At 57.7% G+C, this 15,976-nt stretch overlaps 3 protein-coding genes across 9 annotated transcripts in view; 1 reads left to right on the top strand and 2 right to left on the bottom strand.

Annotated features, from left to right (window-relative positions):
• LOC138824355 (pyruvate carboxylase, mitochondrial) overlaps window positions 1-6,702 on the top strand; it is a 113,199-nt gene extending 106,497 nt beyond the window's left edge. For all 4 annotated transcript variants that reach the window (XM_070018196.1, XM_070018194.1, XM_070018195.1 and 1 more), the window contains 11 exons: window positions 2,068-2,212; window positions 2,533-2,622; window positions 2,713-2,934; window positions 3,423-3,579; window positions 4,010-4,250; window positions 4,353-4,602; window positions 4,718-4,962; window positions 5,052-5,231; window positions 5,307-5,555; window positions 5,821-5,961; window positions 6,040-6,702. In XM_070018196.1, the coding sequence (XP_069874297.1) occupies window positions 2,068-2,212; window positions 2,533-2,622; window positions 2,713-2,934; window positions 3,423-3,579; window positions 4,010-4,250; window positions 4,353-4,602; window positions 4,718-4,962; window positions 5,052-5,231; window positions 5,307-5,555; window positions 5,821-5,961; window positions 6,040-6,288 (2,169 nt within the window). In that variant the 3' untranslated portion in view covers window positions 6,289-6,702. The remainder of the gene's footprint in view (window positions 1-2,067; window positions 2,213-2,532; window positions 2,623-2,712; window positions 2,935-3,422; window positions 3,580-4,009; window positions 4,251-4,352; window positions 4,603-4,717; window positions 4,963-5,051; window positions 5,232-5,306; window positions 5,556-5,820; window positions 5,962-6,039) is intronic.
• Window positions 6,703-8,706: 2,004 nt separating this feature from the next.
• LOC138824220 (CAAX prenyl protease 2) lies at window positions 8,707-11,442 on the bottom strand. 4 transcript variants are annotated; one of them, XM_070017888.1, is made up of 8 exons: window positions 11,255-11,442; window positions 11,016-11,118; window positions 10,837-10,920; window positions 10,486-10,564; window positions 9,841-10,008; window positions 9,659-9,730; window positions 9,342-9,404; window positions 8,707-9,031 (listed from the first exon to the last, which is right to left on the bottom strand). In XM_070017888.1, exons 1-8 carry the CDS (start codon window positions 11,437-11,439, stop codon window positions 8,796-8,798), a joined length of 990 nt encoding a protein of 329 aa, XP_069873989.1. In that variant the 5' UTR covers window positions 11,440-11,442; the 3' UTR covers window positions 8,707-8,795. The 4 variants fall into 4 exon arrangements, with proteins under 4 accessions (XP_069873989.1, XP_069873990.1, XP_069873991.1 ...); XM_070017889.1 differs by lacking the exon at window positions 9,342-9,404; XM_070017890.1 differs by lacking the exon at window positions 10,837-10,920.
• Window positions 11,443-11,663: 221 nt separating this feature from the next.
• LOC138824196 (type 2 DNA topoisomerase 6 subunit B-like) overlaps window positions 11,664-15,976 on the bottom strand; it is a 57,068-nt gene continuing 52,755 nt past the window's right edge. Inside the window, exons 14-16 of the mRNA XM_070017852.1 lie at window positions 13,811-13,889; window positions 11,810-12,009; window positions 11,664-11,729 (exon numbers count right to left, since the gene is read on the bottom strand). Coding sequence (XP_069873953.1) covers window positions 11,664-11,729; window positions 11,810-12,009; window positions 13,811-13,889 — 345 coding nt within the window. The remainder of the gene's footprint in view (window positions 11,730-11,809; window positions 12,010-13,810; window positions 13,890-15,976) is intronic.

The raw sequence follows: 15,976 nt of genomic DNA, 5'->3' as shown, positions 1-15,976 counted from the left end.
AGCCAGACAAAGCGCCGGCCCGCGGGCCCCGCCAGCATCTCCCGGAGACGGGCCTTTGTCACATGTCGCCGGGCGCCCTCCCCAACACGCCCACATGTGCCCGCACACCCACACGGCCCCGCACCCACGGGCAGGGCCGGGCGCACACCCGCGCCGCCGCCGGGACCCCCGCGTTTACAGACACACGCTGAAGGTCACCACCGTTCTGCATCGCCGAGTCACGTGGAGGGTCCCCACGGCGCGGGGTCCCGTGGGGGCTGGGGCGGCGCCCCCGGCCGGGCTGCTGCGGGGTGGGGCCGGGAGGGCTCGGCCTGGGACCCGGGGCCGCGCCCCGCCCCGCGCCCCTCCCTCCCCGCCTCCCCGAGGTCCCCGCCCGCCCCGCTGGCCGGGCGCTGGGCGCTCGGAGCCAACCGGCCTCCGCCTCCGGCCCGATTGGTCGGCGCCCGCCGCTTCCCGGCAGGCCGGTGGCGGCACGCGCCCAGCCGTGCGCCCGTGGTCCGGGCCGCCGCGGTCACGCCCGCCCCGCCCCGTCGCCGTCCATGCGCGGGTGGGAAGCGCCGGGGGCCGGGGCCGGGGCGGCGCCGCTGCCACGCGTCGCCCACCCAGTTGGGAAACATGGGGAATAGCATCTCCCACGGCCTCGTTATCCTTGGGCTACCTGGGCCCCCCCCCCCGCCTTCCGTCCGCCCTCCAGGCCTGATTCTTGGGGGGCAGGAAGGGGACTGGTGGCCAGGGAAACCGGACGCGGGATTCTGGCCCTTTTGGCCCGGCTGTGCGCCTTCGGGCAAGTTACTGAAGCGCCGCAACCATTTTCGCCTGTGGACCAACGGGCGGGCGGTGGTCGCAGGTGTTCGCGCTCAGGGGAGAGGAGCCCGCGGCCCCCCGCAGATGAAGCCGGGCCGATTTGTAGTGAGAGGTTGAATCCTAGTCCGATCAGCGCTGAGGTGCGGTGAACACGGTTAGGAGTTTCTGCTGGGAGCCGGTGGGCTGCTTCCTGCCCAGAGCGCCCCTGGCAGAGGCCGCAGAGAAAGGATCAAAGGATCCAGAGGGATAATGGGAGGAAAGAGTCAGCCGGCCTCGGAACTCTTCCCTTCCTGCAGTTCTGGGCTCCCTACCTGGCTTGACTGATCGTTTCCCTTCTCCAGGGGCATGTTCGTGTCTAGGCGAAGTATCTGTTTCTTTAGGGAAGGGGTGCAAGGCTTAGGGTAGGTAGAAGGGAGGGCTGGGCCCAATCTGTGGGAGGCTGGTAGAGAAGGCACCCTTCCCAGCCCAGGTTTCCAGGTGATAGGCGCCCCCAGGCTCAAGGGGGTGCCTGCTGGGCCTCGAGTTCCTATTAAGGGTTCCAACAGCACCCATGGCTAGGTTACGCCTGGAGGTGTGTCCTCCATGTTGCCGCTCTTAGAGTCGGAGCTGTGCGGCCTCTCCATCTGGGCTCTGGCACAGTGCCGCCCCAGGCCCCCATGTGCGCTCTGGGATTCTCACCCCGCCCGAGCCTTGCGCTCTCACCCTGCCAATCCCCGAGCACACTGAGGCCCAGCACCCTGCCTCTAGCGGTCTCAGTGGGAGGTGGGGGGAGGCAGACAAACCACACACGATGAGGACACAGGATGGACCTGCTAGGAAGGGGACCACTGAGCTAGCCCTACCTCGGCAGGCCTGGCTAAGGGTGGCTCCGATGCTGCTGCCCATGAAGATGCCCATGGCCAGTGTCACAGAAGGCGGGCAGTGAGGCTTTTGGAGTGTAGATTTTGGTCACTTGGTAGATGGCAAAGCACCCACTGGCCGACCGGAGCTGGACTTGCTGAGCTCACGTGAGGAAGAACAAGGCCGTTCTGGTCCTCCAGATGTTTCTAGACCCTAGAAGAAGCAAGCAGGGAGTGGCATTCAGCACATGCTCGGGTGAACCAGGATAGCGAACCCGTACCCAGCCTCTGGCAGCTTAGGGGACTGCCAGAACAGGGGTGGGGGTTGGGGTGAGGGAAGTCGGGGAGCACCTGCAGCCCCTTCCGTCCTCCCTCCCCCACCCCTGCTGTGTGGTAACACCGTCCTACCCGCTCTGTCTCGCAGACCAACATCCCCTTCCTGCAGAACGTGCTCAACAACCAGCAGTTCCTCGCGGGCACTGTGGACACCCAGTTCATCGACGAGAATCCTGAGCTGTTCCAGCTGCGGCCTGCACAGAACCGGGCCCAGAAGCTGCTACACTACCTGGGTCCGCCCACATTCCCTTCTCTCCTCCCCCCCCCCCCCGCCCCCCAACACTGGCTTCTGCTTCCAACCCTCAGCCCTGTCCTCCTTCTGGTCCTGCAGACCCCTTGCTCCTGATCATAGAGCCCCTCTTTTCCATCCACATGGCCCTCAGTAGGTCTCTACTGCTTGGACCCAGGAGGCCCCTTTGGAGTGGACTGGGGCAGCTGGAGGACCGGGTGTTCTGGAAGAATGTCCCTCTCCCCGAGCCCACCTACCCACACTGCGGCCCTCACCTCTGCCTCTGCCCAGCCTGCCCTGACCCACTGCTGGCTCTTTCCCCAGGACATGTGATGGTGAACGGCCCCGCCACCCCGATTCCTGTCAAGGCCAGCCCCAGCCCCACGGACCCTGTGGTCCCAGCGGTGCCCATAGGTAGGTGATGCCCCTTCTTCCAACTCAAGGGGCAGAAGGGGCAGCAGAGGCCGCCTGCAGGAGGCACATCAGTGTCCTTGTCTCTCCTAGGCCCACCCCCAGCGGGCTTCAGAGACATCCTTCTGCGAGAGGGGCCTGAGGGCTTTGCTCGAGCCGTGCGGGGCCACCAGGGGCTGCTGCTCATGGACACCACCTTCAGGGATGCCCACCAGTCCCTGCTGGCCACTCGTGTGCGCACCCACGACCTCAAGAAAATCGCACCCTATGTCGCCCACAGCTTCAACAAGCTCTTCAGCATAGAGAACTGGGGAGGTAGGCTAGAGGAGGGGGGGGGCGCTGGGCAGCAGGATCAGGTGCCGCTGGGAACTCAGAGAAGCTGGTGATGGGAGTGAGAACCATTAGGGCCTGGTGCTCACTTGTTCCACAGACGCCATCTAGGAGCAGCTCAACCAGGCCTGGTGTTGGGCCTGAGGCTGCAGAGCTGAGCCTCGGGCACTGCCCTGAGCAGCTGTGGGGGCAGTAGGAGATGTGGCCTGTTGCTTGATCACCATGGGTTCATCACCAACAGAGAAGCAGGGAAGACATGCGGGCTCTAAAGGTAGCACAGGGAGAGCACAGGTGAGCCAGAGCCATCCTGAATGTCAGCACTGGAAAGTCAGCGGGGTTTGGTGTTGAGGTTATGAGGATCCTTGGAAATGAGCAGGGGCCGGAGGCTCAGGCCGCAGGAGTGCAGGGCAGAGTGGTGCCAGGGCAAATACGGGATGCGTGACCCGTGACCCAGCCCCTCCGCCCCTGTGCAGGAGCCACGTTCGACGTTGCCATGCGTTTCCTGTACGAGTGTCCCTGGCGGCGTCTGCAGGAGCTCCGGGAGCTCATCCCCAACATCCCGTTCCAGATGCTGCTCCGGGGGGCCAACGCGGTGGGCTACACTAACTACCCTGACAATGTGGTCTTCAAGTGAGCAGACGCGGCGTCCGGGCCCAGTGGGCACCAGGCCACCCACAGTGGCTCAGCACCAAGTCCGCAGAGCCACCCCGTGCAGGGCATGCTGGGTGGCAGAACCAAAGGGTCCTAGCTCTATCTCTGTGGGCAGTGGCTGAGCTCTGAGGGGAGGGTGTGCTAGGCTTCCGGTGCAGGGGCGGGTGTGGAGCGCAGGCCTCGGGACTCCTCCGTGCTTTCCTTCATGCTACTCACGTGCAGAGTTTGGGCTGATTCCCTGGTCAGGGCAGGCAGGTGACCATGTGGCAGGTGACCGGTGCAGGGGCCAGCTCTGCCAGTGCCTCTGAGTGGCCTTGCCTGGCCCAGGACACCCACACCCTTGTGCCCCACACTCCCTGGCTGGGCTAGGAGGAGCGTGGGGCTCACCCCTGCCTTCTTACCTGCTCAGGTTCTGCGAGGTGGCCAAAGAGAATGGCATGGATGTCTTCCGGGTCTTTGACTCCCTCAACTACTTGCCCAACATGCTGCTGGGCATGGAGGCAGCGGGCAGCGCTGGGGGCGTGGTGGAAGCCGCCATCTCATACACGGGTGATGTGGCCGACCCCAGCCGCACCAAATACACGCTGCAGTACTACATGGGCTTGGCCGAGGAGCTGGTGCGAGCCGGCACCCACATCCTGTGCATCAAGGTGCCCGTCGCTTCCCACTCGGCCCCGGCCCTCGCCCCGGCCCCCACCACGGGCAGGTGTCAGGCCCATTTTTACCATCTTCCTCCTCCCCACTTTCCCCAGGACATGGCAGGGCTGCTAAAGCCAGCGGCCTGCACCATGCTGGTCGGGTCCCTGCGGGACCGCTTTCCTGACCTCCCGCTGCACATCCACACCCATGACACGTCGGGGGCAGGTGTGGCAGCCATGCTGGCCTGCGCCCAGGCTGGGGCTGATGTGGTAGACGTGGCAGCTGACTCCATGTCCGGGATGACGTCACAGCCCAGCATGGGAGCCCTGGTGGCCTGTGCCAAAGGGACTTCCCTGGATACAGGTAGGAAGCCCGCGGCCATGCCCTTCAAAAGCTGCAAACCACTGCCAGTGCCAGCACTGGCACACGTGGGTCCGGGGAGGGGCTCAGGAGCCTCCTGACACCTGTCTGTCTGCAGAGGTGCCCCTGGAGCGCGTGTTCGACTACAGCGAGTACTGGGAAGGGGCGCGGGGGCTGTATGCAGCCTTTGACTGCACAGCCACCATGAAGTCCGGCAACTCAGACGTGTACGAGAACGAGATCCCAGGGGGCCAGTACACCAACCTCCACTTCCAGGCCCACAGCATGGGGCTCGGCTCCAAGTTCAAGGAGGTCAAGAAGGCTTACGTGGAGGCCAACCAGATGCTGGGTGACCTCATCAAGGTGAGTGGGGCCCCATGCTCCTACCTGGCACAGAACCCTGAGCGTGCCTGCCTCCTGGCACCCTGACCTCCAGAGACCCTTCTCCTCAGGTGACACCTTCCTCCAAGATTGTGGGGGACCTGGCCCAGTTCATGGTGCAGAATGGGCTGAGCCGGGCAGAGGCCGAAGCTCAGGCAGAAGAGCTGTCCTTCCCCCGCTCAGTGGTGGAGTTTCTCCAGGGCTACATCGGGGTTCCCCACGGAGGGTTCCCCGAGCCCTTCCGCTCTAAGGTAGGCAAGGCCCAGGTGAGGTGGGGGCCCAGGCTGCATGCAGGAGTCGGCCTGATCCTCTACTTCGCTCCCCAGGTGCTGAAGGACCTGCCGAGGGTAGAGGGGCGGCCTGGGGCCTCCCTGCCCCCCCTGAACCTGCACATGCTGGAAAAGGAGCTGGTGGAGAAGCATGGGGAGGAGGTTACCCCGGAGGATGTGATCTCGGCAGCCATGTATCCAGATGTCTTTGCCCAGTTTAAGGACTTCACTGCCACCTTTGGCCCCTTAGATAGCCTCAACACCCGCCTCTTCCTGCAGGGCCCCAAGATTGCAGAGGAGTTCGAGGTCAGTGGTTTTGGAACTTCTCTCTACCTCCACAGCCCCGCCCACCCCCCCGCCCCCCCCCAGGCCCGCAGTGCTCCTTCCCTTGATTTGGTCCTCACCTAGTCTTGTGAGCTTCGTCTTGTGAGCTTCAGGAGGACCCTTGGGAGACCAGGAGCTAGGCTCCCAGAGGAGAGGAGGCCAGGACAGAGGGCTTCTCTGTGGAGAGGTCCGGGCCTGCTCGTTCCTGACTTGCTTCCAGCTTTAGTCCCCCATGTTCTTCCTGCAGGTAGAATTGGAACGGGGCAAGACACTGCACATCAAAGCCCTGGCCATAAGTGACCTCAACAGGGCAGGCCAGAGGCAGGTCTTCTTCGAACTCAATGGGCAACTGCGGTCCATCCTGGTCAAGGACACCCAAGCCATGAAGGTGCGCTCCCCGGTGGCCAGCCAGGTGGTGGGGACGGGCCAGAGCCAGGGCTTCATGCTCCCTCTGCTCTGTCTGCAGGAGATGCACTTCCACCCCAAGGCTCTGAAGGACGTGAAGGGCCAAATCGGGGCACCCATGCCTGGAAAGGTGATTGATATCAAGGTGGCAGCAGGAGACAAGGTAGCCAAGGGCCAGCCACTGTGTGTACTCAGCGCCATGAAGATGGAGACTGTGGTGACTTCGCCCGTGGAGGGCACGATCCGCAAGGTCCACGTGACCAAGGACATGACATTGGAAGGGGATGACCTCATCCTGGAGATTGAGTGATCCTCCCCAGACTGACAGCCTGGCCATCTCCACCCCAAGCCTTCAACAGAAGCTGCGCTGCTAGGGCAGGCCCAGGCCAGTGAGGGCCTAAGGGCAGGAAGGCCTGGATCTGAAGGTCCCGTACTCCACGGGACAGCAGCCATTCCCTTCAGCCATTTGTCCTTTCTCCTGGCGGACATTCACATTCTCATCTCTTGCCAAATAAGGGTCTTCTCATGAAGACTCCAAGTGGAAGAGGAGGAGGGCTCGGGCCCTTGGGAGGTTTGGGGGACCCGCCTCCTGTGGGGGTGGGGAAGACCTAAATCCAAGGTCTTGGAAACTTTGCTCAATAAAACTGGCTTTCCCCTGCCCTCCACACTGGGTCCTGTGCCCCCAGCCCAAAGGCCCAGGGAGCAGGGCTGCCTCTTAATTCTTCATGGGCAAGTTATGTATGCATGTGTGCTAGTCCAGGGGCTTGCACTCAGGGCCTGGGCACTGTCCCTGAGCTGCTTTTGCTCAGGGCTAGCACTCTACCACTTTAGCCACAGTTCTACTACCAGCTTTTTCCTAGTAGTTTATTGGAGGAAACAAGTCTCAGGGACTTTCCTGCATGGGCTGACTTTGAACCTCGATCTTCAGATCTCAGCTTCCTGAGTAGCTAGGATTACATATGTGAGCCACCTGTGCCCGGCTGTCAGCTGGCTTTTTTAATTCCTTCAAGGGTAGCATAGATGACAATCACAGCTCTGGTTTTTGCTACTACCAAGGGCCCATTATACACACAGCCCAAACGGGACCATAGACTAGTGACAGGCCAGTGCTTAGGCACTTACCGGACATATGAACTCAGTCAGGGAAGCAGCTTTCACCCGTCTTGACACCAAGTCACAGGAGGGTTAGGTGACTGTCCAAACCCCCACCCCTAGAGCAAGGCATAGGGGAATCCAGGCTGTTGGCAAATTCTGCTTCCTAGCCACAGTGGTTTACTTCTATTTTTATATTTATTTGGAGTCTTTGCTATGAAGCCCAGGCCAGCCTAGAACTCAGGATCCTCCTGCTTCAGCCTCCAGCATGCTGGTTTTCTTACAGGATGTCCCATTGTGCCCTGCTTGCATTCACTTTCTATAACCTGGGCCCAACCTCCCACCTCTGGCTAGCTCAGGAGTAAATGGAAACAGGCTAAACTGGGCAGCAGGAAACGCTCAGGGGCAGCAACACGGCAGAGATGGCTTCTGGCACTGGATTTAAGGTTAGCACTAGATGAAGGGTCACCCCTGCCATCTCCACAAACCTGAGCAAGCCTCAGTCCCTCGCCTGCAGGGAGCAGGGACAGTAATCCTGGCTACAGTTTTCCTATACACTGCCATGGGTGAGCGATGACCAGCAAAGGTGGGTAGAGTGGGTGGAAGGCCTGAGTCTTCTAACACACAGCTTCTACACAGTGGGGGAGAGGGAGCCCCCAGGGAGGCCTGCTGCGTAGAGCTACGCCACCAGGGCCTAGTGATGCCAACGTGGGGGCGCCATCGCACATCCACTGTCCTCTCCTGACATACTTACTACCTCAGAGTTGGCTTCTGGGATGGAGAATGGACCTTAAAGGGTGTTGTTTCAAGAATTTAAGAGCAATGAGAACCATCCTCAAAGAACACTACTAAAAAGCCTCTACTCCAACGGTACTACTTTGCAGAGTCCTTGGGATGCTGCCTGTTCTGTTTTCCTCCAAGAAACTCCAGTAGCCCCCACTCCTTTCCCACTCTAGGCCTATTCCTTGTGTCTACAGAAGCCGGGAATTCCTGGGAAAGTCCTTCACCCTCCTGAGGGCAGAGGCTCCATCATCAGGTTCAGGCTACCCTCATCCTGGTATCCAAAGTACATGCCCCAAGATAAGCTGAGCCTCTCTGGTCCCTAACAGTCTCAGACCCACCTGCTCTAGAACTTCAGGACGATTCAGAGGATGAAGCCACGGCCTTAGCAGTGAAAGGCCCCACCCATTCCCTACTTTTGGAACTGCTTAGAGGTTAGTGTTCAAGTTTAGCCAGGAAAGGCCGGGCACACACACAGTCCTGCTCCATGACCCCAAACAGGCAGATCACCAAAGTCCAAAGCCATGTTTACCCAAGTTAAATCTCTTTAATATCCCAATACAAAGTCCCAATGCAAAAAGACAATGAGAAAACCCTGGGAAGTTTGGAGGAGGGGTTTTATAAATCACCCCCTCCCCAAGCAGCTTTTCAGAGGCAGAGGCTCAAAGAGAAGCAGAGGTCCAAAGTGAGGGCAACAGCGGCTCCTGGGATTTTCCCATCCTCTCACTCTGGGTTGCTCCTCAGCTCACTCACAAGAGGGGCTGCACCCTCTGACGATTTGCTCCTTCCTCATGGTCCCTGGAATTCCACTAGCTCTGGCTTCAATCCCCTACAAAAATTCCTGAGATCTCGGGGACCTCAGCCAGCTCCGCCCATGGTACCCCCTTGATGGGGAGGGGCTGGAGAGTCTGAGAGAGTTCACTGGAGTGTACGCAGGAGTGAAGGTCAGGAGCATAGAAGAGCCTCTGAGGCCCCTGCCCGCTCCAAAAGCACACAAAGGGGAAGGCTGCCATAGAGCTTGGGGTCCGTGAGGGGTTGGAGCAGAAGCAGAAAGAGTCCCACGCCCAGGGCATAGCCCGCCAGCAGGGGCCGCCTCTGTGGATGCTCCAGCGCTGCACACACAGCAGGGAAGCCCATGTAATTGCAGAAGGAGTGACAGAGGACTGGCCCAATCAGATGTCCTGAGGAGAGGAGAGCGCGTTCATGGAGAAACCCCAACACCCCCTCTGGCTTTTCCAGGGCTGGAGACCCTCAGGACCTCCAAATAGGAGCTCAGCAACATACCACCCATACCCACCCATCCACCCACACATCTGTGGTCTCTGCTTCCTTCCACCTCTCAGACCTCTCCAAACTTAGGGTCATGGTTCGGCTTGACTCAGGTTGTGGTAGGGAAAAAAAACCAGGATTGTCACTCTTAGAGCAAACAGCATTCCCACTCTCCCACCCATTCCTGAGCCCCTGACGACCCAGGAGAGACTGAAGACCAACCTGTTCTGATGAAGAGGAAAGCAGTGTAGGCACCGAAGACGGCTGTGTAGGAGAACTGGAACGCTGGAGACGGGGAGGCCACGAGTGACCACACCTGCACACGCACCCTACCCCAGCACTGCACACCCAGAAGCCATCCTTTCCCATAGGGCAGTGGCTGTCTGCCCTACCTACAGCTGCCCTCTGCACCCCAACTCCCATGGCTAGTAGCCCCTCCAATTCTCAATCCTCTATTTTGAGTCCTCCGCAGTGGCTGCAAGGGGCACCCACACGCACTCCAGCCCAGGACTGCCCCTGGCAAGCTCTCCAAGACTCACCTGCAGACAGGAAAATGCTTCCCACACTGCTCTGGCGGAAACGCAGCTGCTCAATAATGTGGTGAAAATGGGCTGGGAGGAAGGTGAGAGTCACATCATATCCCTCTAGGACCACCCCCATCTTAAGACCAATTTTCAGCCCTCATGCTGGACACATGTGAGCAGAACCATGTTAGACTCACCGACTCCAAAGAAGAGCGGGCAGGTGAATACAGCAGGGCCCAGGCCTGTGCATGGTGCTAACATGGGCAGCATACAGGCCCGGAACACTAGCTCCTCTGTCAAGGGTGCAATCACTTGGTTTCGAAGCCATCGCATGTCTGTGAGGCAGCGAGCCCAGGAGCGAGGAGCTAAGGGAGCAGATTCAGGACAGTGAGGGACTGGCTACTCAACAATGAGACCCCAGAAACCCCTCTCCCACAAGTTTTCCCAGGCCAAATACAGGTTTGGCAGTAATACTCTTGAAAAGGAGAGTGGGGAAGGGAACAGATTATTTATAGGACCAGGGTAGAAGACCATCTTGAGTGGATCAAAAAGGAAGCAGGATAGCCTGGTGGTAATCTCTGGGACATCAACATTCAATAAGACCAGTCTGTTCCGGGAAAGCCAAAGGCTGGGGAAGCAGGGAATGAAGCTCTCTGGCCTGTGCTAAGTATTGAAGAGGTCTCGGGGCTTCATTGAATAACTCTTAAGAGGCCGCCTGGTAACACAATTCCATCTGATAGAGAAACCCAGATATCGGTCCTGATCACACCTTGAGCCCACTGACTCCTCCCCATTATTCTGGAGTATCTGTGCCTACATTTCACTCAACCTTGAAGACTCACTCAGGACAACCTTCAATCCATCCGTCAGATCACACGGACAATCCATAGAAAGCTGCATCAGTGGACCCAGGAAAAGGATCTAGGAGGAGGAAAACAGCAGATGCCAAAGGAAAGACTTTCATCATAGTCGATTGACCTTATTAAGACTTTGGTCCTTGATCATCCTCATGACTTCAGGTTTAATCCCAGGATTTCCTATTCTTGTGTACGGGACTGGCAAGCGGTGGCGGCAGGGGGGAAGGGGCAGGATCACAATTCCTGTCTCTTATCAGCCAAAAAGCTGGATGTAAGAAATGACCACGAAGGATGCATCACGCTCATGGTAAGAGTAGGAAAGAAAGCAGAACTCACCATGGTTAGTAGCAGGGGCAGCAGAGCTGCTGGAAAAATGCCCTCCAGCCTGAAGCCCATCAGGGTGAGCAGGGATGTGCCTGGCTGAGCCACAGGAAAGGGGGCATCAGTGTTGCTTCTTCCTGACAAAGATCCCCCCGAGTTCCCTCCCCCGTGGCTCTGCCCCACCTCCTTCGCACCTGGATGCCGGTGAGTTCCCTCCAGAGCAGCACGCAGAGGGGTGAGAGACTGGAGACCACCAGGACACTGGTGAAGCGCCGCTTAATGACGGCGGGGTGGTCCCTATGAAGAGGTGTAGTGAGTCCAGGGGATCGCAGCCGCCACCTGTCGCACGGCCCCGCCCCCAGCTCACCCAAGCTCTGCCCGCAGCCTCGCTTCGCGAGGGCGCGGGATCAGGCCGCGCGCGCAGCCCCCGCACCTGGGCAGCTCGCTCTTCCAAACGTAGAGGCTGCCCACGTAGGAGCAGGCGAGGCTGAGGCAGGAGAACACGGAGACCCAGCAACACAGCCCGGGACCCGGACCGCCCAGCGCGGCGGACTCGGGCGGCCGTTCCGGCCGCGACACCGATAGTAGGCGCAGCCCATCCCCGCCCAGCGCCGCCATCGCGCCCGGACTCGCGGCGCGCACCAGTGACGCTGCGCCGCGGAAGCGCGGATGACGTCAGGCGGCGGCGCGAGCCGTGGCCCCGCCCCGCCCCGCCCCCGCGGCCTCGAGCCCCGCCCCGCACTGTAGCAGACGGCGGCGCGCGTTGAGCAGTTTTATTGAACCAGGGAAACAGGCGGCGGCCCGCGGCCGTTTCGGGCCCCGCAGCCCCGGGGGCGCCGCGCTCAGAGCGGAGGGCGGGGACTCAGCCACTCGGACAGATTGGAGACCTCCTGCCGCCACAGCGCGTCCTGGGGGAGCAAAGGAGCCCGGGGTGAGGACCGCTCGGCGCGGCCGGCCCCCCGCACGTCCGCCCGGCCCCGCCCGTTACCTCCAGGCCGCTCCCGGGACTCTCCGCGCCCGCCGCCGGCGCGCCGCCGCGGGCCTCCGCTCCGCCGCCCGGGGCGGGGGCGGCCGCGGGCGGCGCCGGGCGGCGCCGGGCGTCTGGTGGCGGGCCCGGGGCCCTGGCGGCGCGCGGGGCGCCCGAGTGCGCGCCCCGGGGGACGCTGCCCCTCTTGAGCCTCTTGGTGTCTGTAGGAGGAAACAGGTGGTTTCGCCTGCTACGGAGCCCCTGGGGCCGGAGCTGCCAGGCCCTCCCTTGGCTCCTCCCGTTGGTCAGGTCTCGCCCGGGGGAAGCCGGCAGCGTGGGTCCGCTGGAGCTCGGTTCTGAAGGAGCAGGCCTCCTCACACCACCCCCGCCCCAAGCTGGGCCCTTTTCTTTTTTTCTTGGTGATGGTCCTGGGCTTGAACTCAGGGTCTCAGGCTCTCACCAGCCTTTTCTGCTCAAGGCTCTACCACTCGGGCCACGCCTTCACTAACGGCTTTTTGCTGGCTTGTTAGAAGTAAGAGTCTCTGGGACTTGTCTGCCCAGATCTCAGCCTCCTCAGTAGCCAGGACTAGGAGCGTGAGCTGGGTCTCTGTTGGGCAATGGGGCTCAGGCCCTTTCAGTGATTTGCACACACAAATTGCCCATGCTAAGTGCTGTTCAAGCTACCCCCCTCCCAGACAAGACCTGGTTCCCCAGAAAGCTCTCCCCGGCATAGGGCAGTGCCCACAGGCAGCTCCTGTTCTTAAGTGACACATGTGTTCAAATTTAAAGCCCCTTTGCCTGTGGTTAGTAACATTCTGGAGCAGGTTCTGGTAATGTAGAATCACAGGTGCTGGGAGGGGATGCTAAGGCCAGGGGTAGAACAGGGAAGGACGCAATTAGCCAAGAGGAGGCACCTCCCTGAGCTGGGTTTGGAAGGTTGAAAAGAAGCCAGTCAGAGAGGGGGAAGAGAGGAAAAAAGAGAGAGGAGGGGCTGGGAAGGTGGCTCAGTGGTAGAGTGCCTTGCATGCACGAGGCCCTGGGTTCGATTCCTCAGCACCACGTAAGCAAAAAGAAAAAAGCCGGAAGTGGTGCTGTGGCTCAAGTGGTAGAGCGCTAGCCTTGAGCTGAAGAGCTGAGGGACAGCGCCCAGGCCCAGAGTTCAGGCCCCACGACTGGACCAAAAAAAAAAAAAAAAAGAGGGAGAGGAAAGGAAAATGAATTCCATGCAGAAAGACATGCAAATGAGCTATATCAAGGCAAAAAAACATCTTACAGAAGATGCAAGGTTGGGGGGGGGGCCCTAGGAGCTGAAATTGAATTAGTAGGAACCAGGGAAAGCTGTGTGTGTGTGTGTGTGTGTGTGTGTGTGTGTGTGTGTGTGTGTGTGTGTGTGTGTGTGTGTGTGTGTGTGTGTGTGTGTGTGTGTGTGTGTGTGTGTGTGTGTGTCAGGCGTGTGTGTGTGTGTGTGTGTGTGTGTGTGTGTGTGTGTGTGTGTGTGTGTGTGTGTCAGGCCTGGGCGCTGTCCCTCAGCTCTTCAGCTCAAAGCTAGGGGTTCTACTACTTGAGCCACAGCACCACTTCCGGTTTTCTGATGGTTTATTGGAGATGAGTCTCACGGATTTTCCTGCCCAAGCTGGCTTTGAACTGCAATCCTCAGATCTCAGCCTCCTGAGTAGCTAGGATTACAGGTGTGAGCCACCAGCGCCCAGCTTGAAAAATAGATTTTTATACATATGTATACATATGTATGAGGCAGAATTGACTTTTGTATTTTAGAAAGGTCATTCTTTTAAAAGTTGCTTATCTCTAACTAGAAAGAGGAAACCCTCAAGAACTTAGGAGAAGTGGAAGCAGTGGGGAAGAGAGCACCAGCTATCAAAATGTTCCCAGGTGGAAATGATGGGCGTGGTGTCAGCTGAATGTGGGCCACAGAATGAGAAGAGGAATCTAGAAGGTGTCACAATGGAATAATCTGAAAACTTGGTTTTCATCCAAGGCTTATGTGGAAAGCCAGAGCCTTACCCGCAGGTAGCCTTGTGTTGCTGCTCTCAGGTGTGTCCGCTGTGCTCTGGGCTGGATCCTTTTCTTCTGGGGTCAAGTGCTTAAAAAATTACAAGTCCCAAGTGAGTTTTGCAAAGCCTGAATGAGTTTTAGTGAAACAAGTATGGATGCGTTTGGTAGTGTCACTGAAAGGTAAACTCAGAAGAATAAGTATTTATAAATCATATTTGCTCAGGACCTTTTTTTTTTCTTTTTGGTTAATTGTGGGACTCAAACTCAGAGCCTGACCACTATCTCTTGAGCATGTTGGTTCAAGGCTAGTGCTCTACCACTTTGAGCCCAGCTCCACTTCCAGTTAATTGGAGATGACAGTCTCACAGACTTTGCTGCTCAGGCTGGCTTTGAGCCATGATCCTCAGATCTCAGCCTCCTGAGTAGCTAGGATTACAGGTGTGAACCACCAGTGCCTGGCTGATAAGGGATTTTTAAATTCAGAGTCAAGAACTCAACCCTGCTGAGGGTGATGTCTCACACTTGTGATTCCAAGTTCTTGGGAGGCACACATTGGGAGAACTGTGATTAGAAGCTAGGCTGGGGGAAAAGTTAGCAAGTGCGTACAGTGGTGTGCACTTCTCAGCTGTGTGGGAGGCTAGAATTAGCTGGATTATAGCTGCAGGCCAGCCTGGGCAGAGAAGTTAATGAGACTCCATCTCAACAGAGAGAAGCTAGGCATGGTGGTATGCACCCAGTATCCCAGCTATAAAGGAAAGCCTAAAATAGGACTGAAGACAAGGTATGTTCCTGGGCAGGAAGGGAAACCCTGTCTCAAAACCCACCAGTCATAAAAGGGAGGTAGGGGGGCTGGGAAGGTGGCTCAGTGGTAGAGCGCTTGCCTTGCATAGATGACGCCGTGGGTTCAATTCCTCAGCACCACATAAGCAGAAAAGCCAGAAGTAGCACTGTGGCTCAAGTGGTAGAGCACTAGCCTTGAGCTGAAGAGCTGAGGGACAGTGCCCAGGCCCCACAACCGACCAAAAAAAAAAAAAAAAAGAAATTTTAAAATGGACAAAGGATGTGTATACATGGGCATGTGCACGCCAGTGCTAGGGCTTACACTTAGGGCCTGGGTGCTGTTACTGAGCTTTTTTGCTCAAGGCTACCATTCTACCATCTGAGCTACAGCTTTATTTCCAACTTTTTGATGGTTATCTCAAGATAAGAGTCTTCATGGCTGAGAATGTGGCTTAGTGGTAGAGTGCTTGCCTAGCATACATGAAGCTCTGGGTTCGATTCCTCAGTACCACAGACACAGAAAAAGCCAAAGTGGTGCTATGGCTTAAGTGGTAGAGCACTAGCCTTGAGCCCAAGCTTAGGGACAGTGTCCAGGCCCTGAGTTCAAGCCCCAGGACTGGCAAAAAAAAAAAAAAAAAAAAGTCTTCATGGACTTTGCCTTCCTGAGCTGGCATATCTTAAATCTCAGCCTCCTGAGTAGCTAGGATGATAGGCGTGAACTTGGCACCCAACTTGGACAGAGGATCTGAATAGACATTTCTCTAAAAACATCTAACTTGCCAATACACATATGAAGAATACTCCAACATCTTATTCAGTAGGAAATGCAAATTGAAGCCACTATGAGACACCACTAGGGTTGCAATAGCAACAATAAAGTGAAAAAATGACATTGATATGTATGTGAAGAAATTGGGCAGGAATATAAAATGATGCACTCATATTAACATTTGGAAGTTCCTCAATGGGCAAATGGGCGTTCCTGTGGTCCTAGCACTTGAACTGTTGAAGCAGGAGATTTGTGTGTGTGTGTGTGTGCGCGCGCGTGTGTGTGCCAGTCCTAGGGCTTGAACTCAGGGCCTGGGTGCTGTCTCTGAGCTTTTTTTTTCTTCCTCGAGGACTACCATCCAAGGCTACACAAATGAGACCCTGTCTTGAGAGAAAGTGCTTCGTATGTGCAAAACCACACAACAGTGTTTCAATGAGATCCCGAAATTCTACTCTTAGATATATAATCAAGAGAATTAAACTTATGTCCACATAATTTTCATAAGCAAAAAAAGAGAAGATTGAAGTGTTCATCAGTTGATGAATAAACAAAACGTGATCTATCCATATAATTGGATAAATGAAATACTCATGCTCCAAATGAATAGAGTCTTGGGAACATATTAA

This window comes from Dipodomys merriami, unplaced genomic scaffold (genome assembly GCF_024711535.1).
Source record: "Dipodomys merriami isolate MVZ:Mamm:240054 unplaced genomic scaffold, mDipMer1.0.p SCAF_128, whole genome shotgun sequence".
Taxonomy (NCBI): Eukaryota; Metazoa; Chordata; class Mammalia; order Rodentia; family Heteromyidae; genus Dipodomys; species Dipodomys merriami.
The sequence above is the reverse complement of the archived record's forward strand: the minus strand, read 5'-3'. Positions and strand labels throughout refer to the sequence as shown.

Bases quoted from the DNA above. Each gene is read 5' to 3' on its own strand.
- LOC138824220 (XM_070017888.1), bottom strand. From the start codon at position 11,439: ATGGCGGCGCTGGGCGGGGATGGGCTGCGCCTACTATCGGTGTCGCGG. The intron at 10,565-10,836 runs GTGAGTTCTGCT...TCCTCCTCCTAG, and splicing joins TGCCCCTGCTACTAACCATG to ATCCTTTTCCTGGGTCCACT. The intron at 10,009-10,485 runs GTGAGTCTTCAA...CTGCTCCCTTAG, and splicing joins TGGATTGAAGGTTGTCCTGA to CTCCTCGCTCCTGGGCTCGC.